General features: G+C 39.0%; 2 protein-coding genes across 6 annotated transcripts; one reads left to right on the forward strand and one right to left on the reverse strand.

Moving 5' to 3' along the window:
• Positions 1–18: 18 nt before the first annotated feature.
• tfip11 (tuftelin interacting protein 11) lies at positions 19–7075 on the reverse strand. Its single transcript, XM_083570424.1, has 14 exons — positions 6941–7075; positions 6452–6664; positions 6007–6172; positions 5592–5748; positions 5375–5502; positions 4710–4865; positions 4432–4623; positions 3633–3947; positions 3440–3546; positions 2943–3111; positions 2479–2722; positions 2206–2348; positions 1800–1965; positions 19–522 (listed from the first exon to the last, which is right to left on the reverse strand). The coding sequence occupies exons 2-14, from the start codon at positions 6658–6660 to the stop codon at positions 158–160; spliced, it is 2517 nt and encodes an 838-aa protein (XP_083426550.1). The 5' UTR covers positions 6661–6664; positions 6941–7075; the 3' UTR covers positions 19–157.
• Positions 6979–15803, forward strand: naca (nascent polypeptide associated complex subunit alpha). 5 transcript variants are annotated; one of them, XM_083570420.1, is made up of 10 exons: positions 6979–7112; positions 8357–8432; positions 11161–12437; positions 12642–13356; positions 14302–14387; positions 14554–14631; positions 14713–14859; positions 15124–15252; positions 15380–15502; positions 15691–15803. In XM_083570420.1, the coding sequence occupies exons 2-10, from the start codon at positions 8363–8365 to the stop codon at positions 15703–15705; spliced, it is 2640 nt and encodes an 879-aa protein (XP_083426546.1). In that variant the 5' UTR covers positions 6979–7112; positions 8357–8362; the 3' UTR covers positions 15706–15803. The 5 variants fall into 5 exon arrangements, with proteins under 5 accessions (XP_083426546.1, XP_083426544.1, XP_083426547.1 ...); XM_083570418.1 differs by having other exon boundaries at positions 11161–13356; XM_083570419.1 differs by having other exon boundaries at positions 7081–7217; positions 11161–13356.
• The last annotated feature ends 1064 nt before the right edge of the window (positions 15804–16867 follow it).

Here is a 16867-nt window from a genome sequence, read left to right on the forward strand (position 1 = left end):
ATATTGAATTAAATCACCTTGCAAAAATGAACAGTTTATTTCCAAGGTTGTCACTCACAGACTTAACATATTACAAACGTATAAAACAATTCACTAGGAGTTTAAGACACATTGAATTCACATTCCCTTCTTGTCACACAGTCTTTATCTCAGTCACTTATTTGGCCATATCAATGAGACTCTGTAGTGATGTAGGGACCCAGGTCTTTTTCCCCTGGACAAACACAACACCTCTCTCCACATAGATAATGATTCTGCCAAATGTATACAGTTGCTTGCCCATGTGCCGCTTGCCTACTAAAGGCATGAAGACAATGCCATTTTCTTCTGCTTTGGCCTGGATCAGGTCTTTGAAGTTGGTGGGCATAGAGGCTGAAATAGGGCCAGTGATAGGCAGGCGTGGAACGCTGCTTTCTGCCTCACGCTGCGGTGCTGCTGGTGGTTCGTATTGGAAATCTTTCCTCCTTTCTGTCTGAGTCAGATATGCAATGTTTTCTTTTGCTCCTGGCTGCATGTAGCCCCCTGTGGAACAGAGAACATGAGAAAGTCAAAGTCTGTTAGTTTAGGGTGTAAATGTCAGTAATGAGGTTGCCAAATATGATTTATGTGAGAGAGGCAAACAGAGCATATTACTTCTCCTCTGTGTTCCTCTATGATTAATGGATACAGCTTTAGATATTTAAAGGTTTCTAATAAAGACTTCCATTTGTTTTATTTCTAATTTGTAAATTAAGTCTCCCTATAAAATGTTACATATGTTAATTACAGTTGGCTTTAAACCCAAAGCAACAAACGAACAGAAACAACAGACTAGGGATGCACCGAATAGTCGGCCGCCGAAAATTTTCGTCCGAAAGACTTTGATCACCGAAAAAACACGGCCGAAACAGTTTGTTGTGATGACGCAAACAGAAACCGCGGCCTGCACGTGCATGTCTAAAACAACATGTCTGCGGTGTGGACGTGTTTCAGTATATCTGAGAAAGACCCACGGATAGTGATGTGCAAAACATGTAATGCCGAAATTTCGTCTGTAAAAACGTTCTCCACGTCGGGTTTAATTTATCACCTGAAATCCACACATCCCGATCGCTATGCTGAATATAAGAGAAACGCGGCACAGAAAAGCAAAACCCCTCTGAGCATGCGCACTCCGTCTGTGGCGGACGTTTTTGAAAAGGCAGGAAGTTTCCCAGTGATAGTGTTGTATTGTATCTTTAAGCAGTTGCACTTGTTCTGAATGCACTTTTTTTTTATGAAAGAACATATTTAATTTTACAACCTTTCAGGAAGCCAGAGGGCCTGTACATTATTATTTAATGTACACATGAGTGCATTTAAGTTAAACATTTAAGTTAAAATTTTAATTCATTTTATCCTGTGCATTGTTGCAATGTGCTATAAATAAATATTTTCATAATTTGTAATCGATTTATTCTTTAAAACTTTAATATTTAATTTATGCAATTAAAATGCCTTGATTTTAGTAAGTTTAGTACACAGTCATAGCCATAAATGCAATGGTAATAATAATTGGCATAATTTCTTTCGGTGTTTCGGTTTTCGGTTTCGGCCCAGAATTTTTATTTCGGTGCATCCCTACAACAGACTATCACTTATTAGAACCATCAATGGAACAGCCAGTTTATAAGATGTTTGGACTAGATTGGGACCAGGACCCCACATGGCTAAATAAAAAATAAAGTGGTTTTATACTCATGCACCCATATATAATAAATATATAAATATAAAAAAAAATCATCTTTGGTTTGGAGACAGAGAGAGAGAGAGAAATTTACCAAGTCCAGAGGCTACAGCCCTGTTCATAATGTCCAAAGCTTCGTTCAGCTTTTCTTTTATAAGAGGTTGACTGAGCAGTTGCTCTGACAGCATGCCCTTCCATCCCAGATACCACTTAGTGATCTCCTCATAGTTAGGGTTGTTACTCAGCCAAGAACACAACACCTGTAACAAATACAATTATAAATAAACTGATAATACATACATAAACATAATACAAGTAGCATTTTTATGCTGGTTTGGCTTTCAATTTTCTAAAACTCACTATGTTTTACCATTTTTGTTTTCTTTTTTAACTACTAAGTTGTCATTTTGTTAAAAAAAAAAAAAAAGCCATCATAGTGAAAACTTTTCACATAACAGATCATAATAATAAGTTCTAAGAAATAAAATACCTGGACCTACCTGTAGCCATTTGTTAAAAAAGTGCTTGTCAAGTAATCCGACCATACTTGAGAGAGACAGCATTCCTTCCCAGTCCATCACCCAGTTGAACGGGTCAATCAGCTGCTGGTGTGGGTTCACCACCAGCTCCCCTAGACAGAGAGCTGCAACACACCAACACATGCATATTAAGATGTAAACAAATTCACATTGGAGAACAATTCAAAAACATATTTGCATCAGCATTATGGAAATGTGGCTGGGAAAAATTCGCAGGTTGACCAAAACACATACCCAACTTAGGAACAATGTTTTTGACCATGAAGGCCTCCCAGGCTCCAGGGGTGAAGACTTCTTTCCAAGGTTGCAGGATGAGTCGGGCTGAAGCGTCGTTGGGGTGCCAGCGCTGTAGAGCGTTTGCTAACTTGTTGCGTATAGGTGGGTACAGTGGCTCTAAGCGCATCTGCATCTGAGGCAACCATGGATGGATCCATGAATGGATGGGTACCGTGTCTGTGAGTGGGTTCCAGTTATCAACCTGAGAAGCCAGAATAATACATAACCTAGTATTTAGGTTTGTTAACCATTTTTAATATGCTCCCAATTAATATAACTACAAAGCAGCCTTATATGATACAATTATATTGTACTGTATTTTAAAGAACTGATTTTATCATGTTAAACAATGATTTACCATTTTAATTCTTATTATGCAGACATGTGACTTGACAATAAAATCAACAGTAAATGCAAGTGACCTCTTTCTGTAGCCGTGGAAAGATGAGCTGCTCCAGCACATAGTCGAGGATCCAGATAGGAAGCACAGGGGCCCAGCAATCCACAAGATCCACCATTGGACCAACATTTCTGGGCTGCCACTGTGCCACACAGTTTCTCAGCACTGGAACCCAGACTTCCCATATCAACCTACAGACAGACCCTCAATTTGTTAAATATTAAACAAATGGCATGTAGAAATCCTTACATATTCATAATGTTCACTTCAAAGTAAGCAAATAATATGAATGATAAACAGAGATTCAAATTTGAATCAATTAACACTTTATATTGGGGAAAATATTGTTATATATATTTTCTTTTTGTTTTTTTTCACAATTAGATTATTATTGGCTGCTTAAATTAAATCAGATTAATGAAAACATGATCCCCTTAGTATGTTTATTATATTCGGTTATTCAGAATGTACCAATACAAAAATTTTTTTTATATAAAATCTGACTGCAGTAGGGTTCACCTGTGGTAAGGGTCCATATGGTTGGAGTCAGGTACACTATGTTGAAGTTGTGTACCCTCTAGAATGGCCCGCCACTGACCTACCTCCTCTAAACCATATGAACAGTCCTATACAAAATCAAATATAACTAGATATTAGAAACCAAAAAAGCACATAGAAATGTTTTATCTTTGTAACAGGCATGCATTTTCACCTTCAGTGGGTCCCAGTTTCTAAGTTTATCATTCAGTAGTGGATGCACCACCGACACGGCGAGATCGGCGAGCCCCATGCTCTTGTACTCATTGTAGAAGTGCGTCTGCATCTGCTGGAAGACCTGGACGCCCTCTTCAAGAGAGAGTGGAGGGTTGCCTCCTTCTCCAGCTGTTTCCAGACGCTCCACTAGCTCCAGCACCTGCTCTAGTCGCTCCACTGCTTGACTTTCCTCACATAGCCGTTCCTGCAGAGTCGTGCTCTCATGCTGTAGAGACACCACTGTGTCCCTCTCATGCTGAAGACGCCGACAGCTCTGCACAAAGAATAACCAGTACACACCAGTCACAAAGGTGTCTTTAATAGACATAACATTTTTAAACGATTCAACCACAGTTTTGTTCAACACCTAGTGCATAGTAAAAGAAATGCATAAGCAATGCAAAAAAAAGAACGCATTGAAAGCGTGTCATTTATCATCTGCTGTTCGAAAGGTCCGAATTCCCCTAGTGGTGAAGCGTGGAAACACAACCAAGGGAGACCGCTTTCCTACACTTTTTGCTTATTACATGTAGGTTCTACTACTGTAACAGTGCATCAGTATTTAATTGTTTGTTTTACTTATATTTTATTACATTATGTCTGTACTTTCTCCTGCACCGGAAGCTCCTGTCGCCAAGTCAAATTCCTTGAGTGTGTAAAGCTATACTTGGTAATAAAGCTATTTCTGATTTTAATACTTAAATGTGTATTTAAAACTTTGTTAGTGGTTTCATTTTTGAAAGAATCTTAAAGTCCACCTGTAGAATATCCTGCTCAGTGAGCTCGATGAGCAGCTTGAGGTTGTGTTCGAGTTCAGGCAGAGCAAATCCGGAGCTTTTCTGCACTTGTGCACTTGCACTTATCGAAGCCTCCTCAGGAATGCTGTGCTTTTGACTCATCTGACTGTAACTGTAGTAGACCTTCTGCTCCCGGCCCGTCATATCTATTACCTTCAAAAAATAAAAATAAAAAAACGTTCTTGAGATTAAACCATGGAAGCATTTTGTTGTTATTACCAGTTTATTATTTTACCGACCTTGACTTGTGCAAGTTCTCCAGCTGGTTGGCACATGTTCTTGTTGGAGATTTTTCCATGAGCTTTGAGTTCCTCCACAGATTTGAAGGAGTATTTAGGCTTTTTCTTTCCTGCCCCAGGTTCCTTCCTCCATTGCCCTAATTCCCTCTGAAACTCCTGCAGGTAAAGTGCAAGAAAGATAAATACATACTGCCAAGAAGCACTATGCTGTAAGTTCACATCAAATTATATAACATTTTATTTGTCACATACACATACATACAGAGTACAACAGGCAGTGAAATGCTTCTTACAACGGTCCAGCATGAGGGAATAGGATGGGGAGAAAAATAAATCAAGGAAAAAAGAAGGCAGATAAATAAAGAGTATAAACTATATAAAATATGAAATATGTAAAATCTATATTTGCGGAAAAAAAAGTGTATATACGAAGATGCTTTTGACAGTATACAGTAAAAAAGTAGAAATTTAAGGTGGTTTGTGATTGTCCTTAAAGTGACCGTATGTGGTGTGGTATAAAGTGCACTGTGCTGTGCAAGTCCAGAGTTAAACTGATTAAAGTGTCGAAACATAGTTTACCACCGAAAGATTCGAGTACAAGAATAAATGTTTCATTCCTGAGAACCAACATAGTGATTAAACCCAAACCTCTGAATAAAACTTACCTTCTCTTCTTCTTCCTCGGAGTCTACAACTGGAAAGTCCTGAATTGACTGCTGAGTCCTCTCAGTCCCATAAGCCCCCACCGCTCCTTTTCCCTTACGTACTTTAGCCTCAATTGGGTTTACAATACCTGCAAAAGCATCCACAAGTCAGGACACAGACTAATTACAGATTAAATTACATTCAGTAATTCAGGACTATAACAGAAAAACACAATACCCTGTGCATTTTTCCCAAGTCCTTTTCCCGGGATGTAGCCCATCTTCTGTAAAAGTTTCTGGCCAATTCCTCGTGTGTGTTTTTCCCAGGTACCAATGTCCTGTCCTGGTCGGATATTGCCTGCAAATGTCTTCTGGGAGGTTTTAAAATTCCCACCCTGTACACATTTTTGAGGGAGGGAAAAAAAAATTTAAAATTTAAATCACAATTGAGTACCTATCTATTAATTTGAACCCGAACATTAAATTGTATCATTTAAATTCATATAACATGCATCTCTTACTGCTGTCGGACGTCACTAGAATGTGGTTATAATAATACAGAATTTTTAGTTTCTTTGGCTGAGTCACAATGTATGTAAATATGTAATCAAAACATTTCCTAAAACAATTGTGAATTATTTAATTCAGTATACCGTTTGCAACTTTCTGGGTGCAGTAGCACGCGGTGGTGGTGGTGGGGGTGCTGCTTCTCCATCTTCATCAGAGTCATCCAAGTCACGCTGCTCCCTTTCCTCCTCAGCCGCAGTCTTCCTCAGACCGCCACTTACAAAGTTCACGGGTGCAGTGTAGTCTTTTGCTCTATACCGTTTTACACACATAGAAAAACCTCAAGATCAGTTCAGTCCTGGCAAACAACAAACAAACAAAAAAGATACAATAATGACTGTGACTTCAAGAGAGCAGCAATTCCATTGAGGTAAATTAAACATCCCAGGAAGTACACCTGATGTGTCAGTCATGCAACTAGCTCAATACCAGCTCAAAATTGTTAACAAACCCAAACCAAAGAAATGGAAGTGATATGGGCCCTTTTATATGAAGAATCAACTGCAGAACAGCAGTGTAAATAGGCTTTACCTCTTGCCTCCAAAGCTCGGTCTCTCATCGTCTGAATCATGTTCAGCCCATATACCATATGTAGCCTCCTCTTTGGTCTGCCTATGACGACGTCTGTCCGGATTAAACTCATTAGCCAAGTCCCATTCAGAAATCTCAAACTTCTCGATTTCGACTCCGTCCTCATTTTCATCGTCTCCCCTTCGCCCATACAGATGGGACATCGACATAATTCTGTAGGAATGAATGCGATATAACTTAACACAATGCTTAATGTGTGTATGTGTGTTTTATTGCAGTGTATTGTATTGTAGTAAGGAAACAAATCACTACGTTGAAAAGAAATTCATTTTACTCAGCTAATAGCTGGTTGCAATAGAGGCATATAAGAGTAAAGTTGTTTAAGAATTAGCACAACTCCATAATAAGGCATGTCGCTTGATGTAGCTAACACGACGCAATAACCCTCTTTTTGCACCACATAACGAAATAATGAAACATAAAACTCACATTATTCAAACTGACCGTCTTCAGCAGGCCGCTAACTACTAACGCGTTTGCTAGCAATGACGCGGCTTCCTGTTGATGTCACTGTGAACCGGAAAAACAATGTTGATGTGAACGTGACGCAAAGGTCAAGCGCTCTCTCTCTCAGCCATCTTGGACCCCGAGCTCAAACCTAGTAAGTGATTCTGTGTTCAATCTTCTGCCATCCAGCCTTTACAGACGCTTTTGTCGGGTCTTATCCTCTCCGCGTTGTTGCTTTACAAGTCTTCTGCCATAAGTGGTAAATATTTCTCCGAAAAAAAAACGTCGCCATGTTGTTAACTCTCATTAATCTCTCCGACACACAGTTCAAAATGGGCGAGATGTACCAGTGGCCTGTCTGCTTAACTGCCTTGCTTATGTTTGCGGCTTAGTTTCTTCCTTTCCAATGATTTTTAAGTGTTTATTTTTGTGTTTGGTGGTTTTTCTGTGTATGAGTTTATCGTGTGTATGTAAGCAGACACTTTATAAAGCTGTACAGGGTTCACATGCTGAAGCCCCGACATGTTCCTTTTCACCGCCGGCAGAGCCCGAACTGTAGCCTCTATACACCGCGTACACGCTATTCGCTGAAGCTAAAAAGTGTCACGCGTTGTTTCAGCTCGCTTTTTTCCACCTGGATGAACAAATGTTTGGGTTTTAAATGTTTTCCTCTCTGACTTCATTGTTTCTTCCAACTGCCTGGAGATAAACGACCAGGCTGAAGAAACCGATCACACACGCGCGCGCGCTATAACAGCAGTTATTTTTAAACACGAAAATATATCTAAACTGTTTAATCTTTTAAAATGATTAGTTTATTGCTCAATATTTTACTAATATTAAATCATGTGCACTTTCAACACTTGTTTGTTTGACAACGTTTTTTTTATAGTGCAACACCTGAACTTGGACCTTTTTTTACGAATATAAACTCTTGGTTTGCTTTTTCCTTCTTATTGATTTATTAATTAATTCAAATATCACATTTGATCATGTTATTTTTGTTAAGTGTCGTACCTGTAATCAATGTAACAGTTTTGCATGTCATAGGAATAACTAAACATTTCATTGCGATTCCTTTTGTATTTTTTCTTTTGCTGTAATTGTGGTTATATAAAGGAAACTGAGACCTGTTCCAGAATGACACTTGAGAACTATGTAAGGAACCAAGCTCACGGGATATCTATGGGTGGAACTTGAATCCGCCTTTGAAGTTGTTGGTGTTGCTAAAATTCAGATAGACAGTCAAAAAATGCACCTGGTTAGATGTTTGCTATATATTTATACACCTGTGTCTGCTTTGCTGTAAAGAAGATAAGCACTTTCAAATGGTTTTCATACACACGACATGATGGACTTGTATCTAATACGTCGCTCTTTTTGTTTCTGTCGTTGCAGCCAATAATGCCAGGTGAAGCCACAGAAACTGTCCCAGTGACAGAGCAGGAGATGCAGCAGCCCCAAGCGGAGACGGGTTTGTAGAAATTATATTTAATGCCAAACACTGATAAAGGGGGTCCCGGAGCTCATATGTTGAGTCTTGTTATATTTGTTGTAAAATCTGATTTGAAATATAAAAGGAAATTTAAAAAAATTATGCAGAGGCCACCTGCTTCTGACACTCTTGTAATATTTAAACCCCACCCCCACCCAGCTGTTGTGTCCTCCATGCAGCATGGCGAGCTGTATTTCTCTTTAGGTTGCATTTTTATTGTATGTTTGATACATTGAGATTCAAAGTTTTGTGATTGCAAATGTGATCTGGGACCTCTGGATTTAGCAGTGTTTGGTGTCTTTCACTTGCATGAGATTTTGTAAGGGTTTTCTTTTAAAGCATGTGTTTAGTTGCATGGGATATCTATAGAACAAACATGCAGAAAAACTCATGTGGTGTATGTCTGACACACAGCAGAGCATTTATGTTGAGTTGGTTACATAACTGTTATGCAAACTTTCAGCTTTTTCCGTTTTAATAGATACTGTTAATTTGTAGAATTTAGTCTCTTCTTTCGGCTTCTCCCTCTAGGGGTCGCCACAGCGGATAGTAATTGCTACAAAGAAAACAAGTAGGATAATTGGACGTAGATACATATTTGGCCTTATTTATTTTTATTTTTATATATATATATATATATCACACACACACACACACACACACTGGTGTGAAAGTGTTTTCCACCTGCTTGATTATTTTTTTTTTATTATTATTTATTTATTTTTTTGCATGTTTGTCACACTTAAACTTTTCAGATCAAACTAATTTAAATATTAGTAAAAGATAACACAACATGCAGTTTTTAATTGAAGGTTATTATTGAGGGAAAACAAAATCCAAAACTACATGGCCCTGTGTGACAGTGTTTGCCCCCTGTTAAAATTGTGGTTTATCACACCTGAGTTAAATCACCTGTTCACAATTAGGAAATCTTTTAAATAGGACCTGCCTAACAAAGTGAAGCTTGATTGCAGTTGTTGCTGCTAAGGGCGGCCCAACCAGTTATTAGGTTTAGGGGCAAACACTTTCACACAGGGCCATCTAGTTTTAGATTTTGTTTTCCCTCAATTATTAAAACCTTCATTTAAAAACTGCATGTTGTGTTTATTTGTGTTATATTTTACTAATATTTAAATTAGTTTGATCTGAAACATTAAAGTGTAGGAAAAAATGCAAAAAAATAAATCAGTTCACAGAAATCAACACTTTTTTACATCAATATATTATTCTTAATCTATATCTATCTATCTATCTATAAGGAAAAAGGGAAAACGGTGCATGTGCACGAGGACAATAAAATTAAGTAATGCAATACATAAATTATTTGGCTGTATGCATATGTATTTATGTAATTAGTGTTTCTGTAATACATGTGAGAAGTACTTAATCTAAGCAAAACTAGTAAGAAGTGTAAACAATTTGGCTCGAGTGATCCTTATTACCCAACAACATCTGATCAGCACAAAACTTAGAGTATTGCTGCTAAATTCCAAAGCTGTTATCCATATTTTATGGCATCTAGGACCTCTGCTACCTTAGAGCACGGACAGTTGAAAGTTATGGCGTAGGGGATTTTAGGGAAAGCACAGGAGTGTTAGCCTAGGATAATGCTAGAAGGTTTTTGATGTTTTGAGTGATAAGCCACCATATCTATGCATTGGCAGTGTCAGGATTCATAATTCCGAGTTACACTGGATTTTCTGGGTAAGGTAAGACCAGTCAAGCTATGCAGAACGTTACCACACCCTCCTCATTATGGTGGTTAAGCTTCTAGGTCTGTAGTGCTTTTTTAGTGTTTAAGCCACACATGCACTCACCCACTTCTCTAGAGTGTAATGAGGAATGAGAACCAGAATTCAACCTTCATATTCTCATCATAATCTTTAATAATACTGTGGTATTGTTTTGGTGACTAATCTCTTTTTGCAGTGCCATTGTCTGGCATCTGAAGAACAGTTGCTCTGCCTTTAAAAAAACAAAAGTCTATTTGCGGTCTTTATTTTAGAAGCTACACTTATGTGCATGCGTCACTGTCGTTCAGATTTTGACGCTCAACACAACTTCCAGTTCTTTGGAATCTCTTCACCTGTCGGTGTCTATTTAAGAACACCCAGTTAAACAGTGCCTCACAATTGAACTTTTTTCCATACTTCTTTTTTCTTTCTAGTTTACTGATGGTTATCTGAAGTTTTTTCTTGCAAATTGTCATCTTTTAAACGTTTTTCCGTACATACTGTTATTTTTCTTTATCAGCTACAATAAAAAATTTTTGTCAGTAAACATGAGTATGCACCTGCTTCAGACGCCACCTGTGTGCTTGTTTACTACTTATGATTGCATATGTTGCACTATGAAAAATGGAAACATGCGATTTTAAGGCTAATTCGTTGTGGTTGAGGTTTGGAGTTATTTGGAATTTGGAGGTATTTAATGTATGAATGTTTGCTTTGAGTGTGTGATGCAAACCGAAGTTCTCCAGCTCCACAATTCCATGTGTGTTTAGCTGCCACAGTTTAACAAGCAGTGTGATGTGTCTGAGTTTTCTCAATCTCAATTCTCAACCAGTTTGAAATCCTGCGCATGTTTTAACACCATTTGCGTGAGGTGTGTGAAGAGGTCTGCCCTTTCCCTAACCTGCATGGATATGGATTTGTCCATGCACTTTTGTGACGTATCCAAAATCAACTTAAGTACATTTTCTCCATAGCTGCTGCTGCTTCAGTTCCTGCTGGTCCTCAGCCAAAGGCTAAAGGGGCTAAGGCTGGCTCGTCTCCACACACTGCCCCCAAACCTGTTCCAGTGGGGCGCCGGAAGCGTTCCTCGCTTTCCGCTTCTTCCTCTTCTCCCACTTCACCCAAATCAGCTTCTGCCCCTCGAGCCACTCCCCCTTGCTCTCCACTAGCATCTCCTTTGCCTCGTTCCGAAGGTGCAGGGAAACCTGAAACAACTGTTCCTAAAGTTGTGAAGGCTGGTAAACAAGCAAAACCCAAGAAAACCGATTTTAAAGTTGCTGAACCGGCAAATGATTCCCCAGCTCCTCCCAAAGTGGCCACTGTACCAGTAGAGGGTGTAGCTGTAGTTTCTGCTAGTGCAGCTCCAGTGGAGACAAAGCCAGTGAAAGATGCAGCCGCTACACCAGTGAAAGCTGAGGCACCTGCCAAAGATTTCCCAGCTTCAGTGGCGGCAAAACCAGTAAAAAATGAATCTGCTACTTCAGCTCCAGTAGAGGCGAAACAAGTGAAAGGTGCAGGCCCTGCAGCTGCATCTTCTGCTTCTCCATTGAAGGCAAAACAGGGGAAGAGTGCAGCAGCTGCACCAGTGAAAGTGGATGCACCTGCACCCACATCTGCTAAAGATGCCCCAGCTCAAATAGAAGCAAAGCCAATGAATAATGAATCGGCTTCCTTAGCTCCAAAAGAGGCTAAACTAGTAAAAGGTGCAGACCCTGCTTCTCCAGTGAAGGCAAAACAGGGAAAGAGTGCAGCAGCTGAACCAGTGAAAGTGGATGCACCTGCACCCAAATCTCCTAAAGATGCCCTAGCTCAAACAGAAGCAAAATCAGGGAATAATGAATTGGCTTCCTTAGCTCCAATAGAGGCTAAACTAGTAAAAGGTGCAGACCTTGCATCTCCAGTGAAGGCAAAACAGGAGAAGGGTGTTGCAGCTGCAGGAGTTAAAATTGAAGCCCCTGCACCTACATATGCTAAAGATGCCCCAGCTCAAATAGATGCAAAAGCAGAGAAAGTTAAAGCAACGACCTCAACTTCAGTGGAGGTGAAACCAATGAAAGGTGCAGGCCCTCCAGCAGCCACTCCTGAAAGTATTGTTGCTGTTCCAGGGAAGGCAAAACAAGGTAAAGGTGCTGCAGCCTCTCCAGTGAAAACTGAAGCACCCACCTTGCCTAAAGATGCTGTTCCAGCTCCAGTGGAGCCAAAACCAGTGAAAAGTGAAATAGCTGTTTCAACTCCAGTTGATGTAAAGCAGGTGAAAGGTGTTGTACCTGCACCAGGCACTTCTGAAAGTACTGTTGCTGCTCTAGGGAAGGCAAAACAAGGTAAAGGTGCTGCAGCCTCTCCAGTGAAAACTGAAGCACCCACCTTGCCTAAAGATGCTGTTCCAGCTCCAGTGGAGCCAAAACCAGTGAAGAGTGAAGTAGCTGCTGGTTTAACTCCAATTGATGTAAAGCAGGTGAAAGGTGTTGTACCTGCACCAGCCACTTCTGAAGCAGCTGTCCCTGCTGCAGTAAGTGCAAAACCATTAGAGGGTGTAGCACCTACTCTAATCTCACCTAAAGCTTCTGTAACTCCTGAGCCTTTCAAAGTAGTTCCCAAGTCAGCTGTCAAGGCACCCAAATCATATTCTGAAGTTGTGGCATGTAGCCTACCCAAAGTGGCAGAAATGCCAAGGATTGCTCATGAGGCCCCAGTAGCACCTAAGGAATCAGAAGTCCCAAAGGCACCTGCAGTTGCTACGGAAACCCTTAAGAGTGCTGAAGTGCCCAAAGTTGATTCTCCGAAGGTCCAGCCTGTGCCTTCCTCAGCTCCAGTGCAAAAAGCAAAGGCAGCAGCTCCAGCTGCTGCTTCAAAGGGAACTGCAGAGGCCCCCAAGAAGAAACCAAATGCTGCTCCATCTGCTGTTCTGGTGGCAACCCCTCAATCTTTCATTTCACCTTTGGAGGCGGAGGATGACCTCCCTCCACTTATTCCACCGGAAAAGCCAGCCACAATGCCTCTTTTTCAACCCCAACCTGTGGCCGAGGCTCCACCTAAAGTAGATCCTGCTTTTAAAGCTGCCGTGCCACCTGCTGTTCCCAAAGCCAGTGTAACACCTGCTAAATCTCAGCCTGACCCCACACCAGTAAAAGCCCCATCCAAACTGGAACCAGTAATCAAGAATGACAAGGGTATTTCTGTCTGTCTTTATGTGCCTTTTCCTGATCTGTGGGTTTGAATTACTCCTTTTATTTCATTTAATCGTGTGTTTTGCAGTAAAATTTGTGGACCGTTCACTGTGGTGAGCAGTTACCAATTGAGCAGCTATAATGTGCCTATGAACAGTCAGGCAAACAGTCTATTAGTTATTTGGTTAGGGGGGGGGGGGAGTGTCCTAATGTCGTTGCTGTGCTAAATATTTTAAGACAAACATGCTTGGCTTGTTTTTTTTGTTTGTTTTGTTTTTGTCATTTTTTTTTTATTTTTAGTTTAACTCTCGCATACGATGCACTCGAGTACCAATTTATAACACCCTTGGCAGAGCAGAAGTACCAAGTCAGGTTTTCAGCCGTGTTGGCAGGGCAGACAGTCTTGTAACAACTTTATTTTTTGGAACCTAAAGTAAGTTGATTTCTGTGAGAGTAGCATCCCCCCTTTTTTTTAAATCACAAATGTATTATGTACTTGTAATCTTAATCTGTAGCATCTTCTAGATTATAGAATATTCAATAGGTTATATTGTCTCAATAGATTTTAGGTTATATGCTTACAAAATTGTCAATATTGTATGCCTCAATATTTATTTCTTTTTTCCCTTCATTTTTTTTTTTACAAGGATAAAAAACTACCAACTTTTGACATGTCTGAATTAGATTCAAAAATATGCTTACTTTATGCATTTTAATTTCCTGAGCATCTGTTTACTTATTGTGAATGTTTACACTTTTAATCCTTAATTATATGCAAGGAACTTGAGCCATGTTATAGATGTGTAATTTGTCACAATTGTACAATATAATGGTAGCTTTTCTTTACCGTAAAATTAGTCTATTAATTCTCTTCCTTTAAATGCATTTTGTATGTGTATTTACCTGTATATTAGTAGAACAACCTAATTTCTGTGTTTTATGTTAAAGGGTCTGGTACTGAATCAGACAGTGATGAATCTGTTCCTGACCTGGAGGAGCAGGATTCTGCACAGACACAGACGCAGCAGGCACAGGTAGAACTACATGTGTACATGGTTAACACTTGTTTAAAAGATAAACTATGCATGCTGTTAGTATTATGGGGGTTTTCTGGATGTCTGGGTATTTTAATTTTTTAGTAAACATAAAGGATTCTGGTGTCAAATAATTATAATGAAAGCTGTTTGATCCTTTTTACAGCTCGCAGCTGCTGCCGAAATTGACGAGGAGCCTGTCAGTAAAGCCAAACAAAGCAGAAGCGAGAAGAAAGCAAGAAAGGTAAAAATAAAATTTCCTCAGTTGTCATTTGGTTTTGTAATCCAAAGCTAAGCTTTTCTTCAACTTTTTTTGTTGTTTTAGGCAATGTCCAAACTGGGTCTCAGACAAGTGACGGGAGTTACCAGGGTAACCATTCGCAAGTCTAAGAACATCCTGTTTGTTATCACCAAACCAGACGTCTACAAAAGCCCCGCTTCAGACACCTACATTGTCTTCGGTGAGGCTAAGGTAAGACCTTTTTAAGTTTGTTTATGTAGTCCATCCTCCACAGGAGATGTTTGCAAATCACACAGTAAAATCTGAAGCATTTTCCTACACTTGCCTCCTCTTTGTGATGATTTAAACAGTTTGACTTTCGTTCTTCTGAGCTTGATGAAGCCAAACTTTCTGTTCTGAAAAAGGCATTTGGTCGCCGTGTTTTTCTCCAATTGAATTCACATAAAAAATTATTTGCAAGATAAGCATAACCATAACACTGTTTGTGCTTTGTAGATTGAGGACTTGTCTCAGCAAGCTCAGCTGGCTGCTGCCGAGAAGTTTAAGGTCCAGGGAGAAGCAGCATCAAACATCCAAGAAAGCACGCAGACGCCTACAGTACACGAGGAAAGCGAAGAAGAAGAGGTCAGAACATTGTTCTCATAGCTGATCTTCATACTCAGCCCCTCTAAGTGCTATTTACTATGTCAAGGGCACCAGCTTTTGTTCTGTGGGAGGCACATTTTAAAATTCATAAATCTTTCATTTCAAGGTTGATGAGACCGGAGTAGAGGTTAAGGACATCGAGCTGGTCATGTCTCAAGCCAACGTATCACGGGCAAAGGCTGTTCGCGCACTGAAGAATAACAACAACGACATTGTCAATGCCATTATGGTGAGTTTAGACAATGACATCATCTTTAGGGTACAGCAGTGCTTCTGTGATGATTTAACAGTATGACTTTCGTTCTTCTGAGTCTGCTGAAGCCAAATATCTGTTCTGAGAAGAGCTCTATTAACTGACTAATTCTGCATGTTTCATATGTATGGCTTAATGAAACTCAACTTTTTTTTTCTTTACAGGAATTGACGATGTAAAGTGGATATCAGAGCAGGGCAGAATGAGATGTTGCTGAATTAATCTACACTATTTGTACAATTTATACCCAAGAGAAATAAAGTTGTGGCTTGATGGCTATTGTCTGGTTTATTATATACTGTGGGAGCACATGTTGGAAATAAGAATGCTTAACCTTTTTTATTTTAACTATTATTATTATTTATTAAATTTTTTTTTGTTAATGGAATAAAACTATGGTTTTATTTAAAGTTCGGATTTTCCTAAGAGCTATCCAGTGGTGGCACTATACAGGTTATTAAATTAGGAGGTCCGAATACAGTTATACTGAACTAGATGCAATATTAAAAACATTTACAATATTGCATTTCTTTAACAAACAGTGATCTAGACAATGTGACCCCTGCTTTTATACTAAATATAAGTATTTTTGTATTGTAGTATTCCCTCCAATAGGATTTAGTTTGTAAATATAGTGAGAGATTGTTATGGCTATAGCAGTGTTCAATGCAAACAACAAATAGAAGTGAACTGCATATGTTAGTGGAACTTAACACTGACTGGTGAGAAGTAAAGAGGTAAAATAAATGTTCTCTAGTTACCAATATTATTGCAATTTCAAGCTCCAAAATAGTTAACCTCAACAATATGTGCATTTTAATTTATATCTTATTATATGCGATTAATCGAATTACCCATGCCCTTAGTGCATGTAAAACGTTTTAAATGTTTTTTTTATTTCTTTGTTAGAGCCACACTTCCATCCAGAATGTACTGACAATTAAAAGATTACAGTTCTCAAATATTCCAGATAATTCAATACAATTAGCTGGCTGTTTGCTATATATAGCTATATATTCAAATCAAATTTTATTTGTCACATACATATACATACAGAGTACGACATGCAGTGAAATGTGAAATCCTTATTACTAGGAATAGGATGGGGAGAAAAATAATACAAAGAAAAAGAAGACTGATAAAGTATAAAGACTACATAAAATAAAATATAAGAATATGTAAAGATATATATATGAAAGAAGAGGATGTATATACAAAAAAAATGCTTATGGCAGTAAACAGTGAAAGAGTAAACAAATATATATAATATCGTGTTTCATTTTAAGTTGATTTAAATGCTCAGCTTTATTTTATATTCAGAGGTTATCAATATTAAAACAT

The sequence above is a fragment of the Silurus aristotelis genome (genome assembly GCF_946808225.1).
Source record: "Silurus aristotelis genome assembly, chromosome: 19".
Lineage (NCBI taxonomy): Eukaryota > Metazoa > Chordata > Actinopteri > Siluriformes > Siluridae > Silurus > Silurus aristotelis.

Excerpts from the sequence above, each read along its gene's own strand:
- tfip11 (XM_083570424.1), bottom strand. The coding sequence starts at position 6,660 with ATGTCGATGTCCCATCTGTATGGGCGAAGGGGAGACGATGAAAATGAG. Across the intron at positions 4,866-5,374 it reads CCGAGGAAGAAGAAGAGAAG|GAGTTTCAGAGGGAATTAGG; the intron begins GTAAGTTTTATT and ends CTTTACCTGCAG. Across the intron at positions 3,948-4,431 it reads CTGAGCAGGATATTCTACAG|AGCTGTCGGCGTCTTCAGCA; the intron begins GTGGACTTTAAG and ends TTCTTTGTGCAG.
- naca (XM_083570418.1), top strand. The coding sequence starts at position 8,363 with ATGCCAGGTGAAGCCACAGAAACTGTCCCAGTGACAGAGCAGGAGATG. Across the intron at positions 13,357-14,301 it reads AGTAATCAAGAATGACAAGG|GGTCTGGTACTGAATCAGAC; the intron begins GTATTTCTGTCT and ends TTTATGTTAAAG. Across the intron at positions 15,253-15,379 it reads AGGAAAGCGAAGAAGAAGAG|GTTGATGAGACCGGAGTAGA; the intron begins GTCAGAACATTG and ends TTTCATTTCAAG.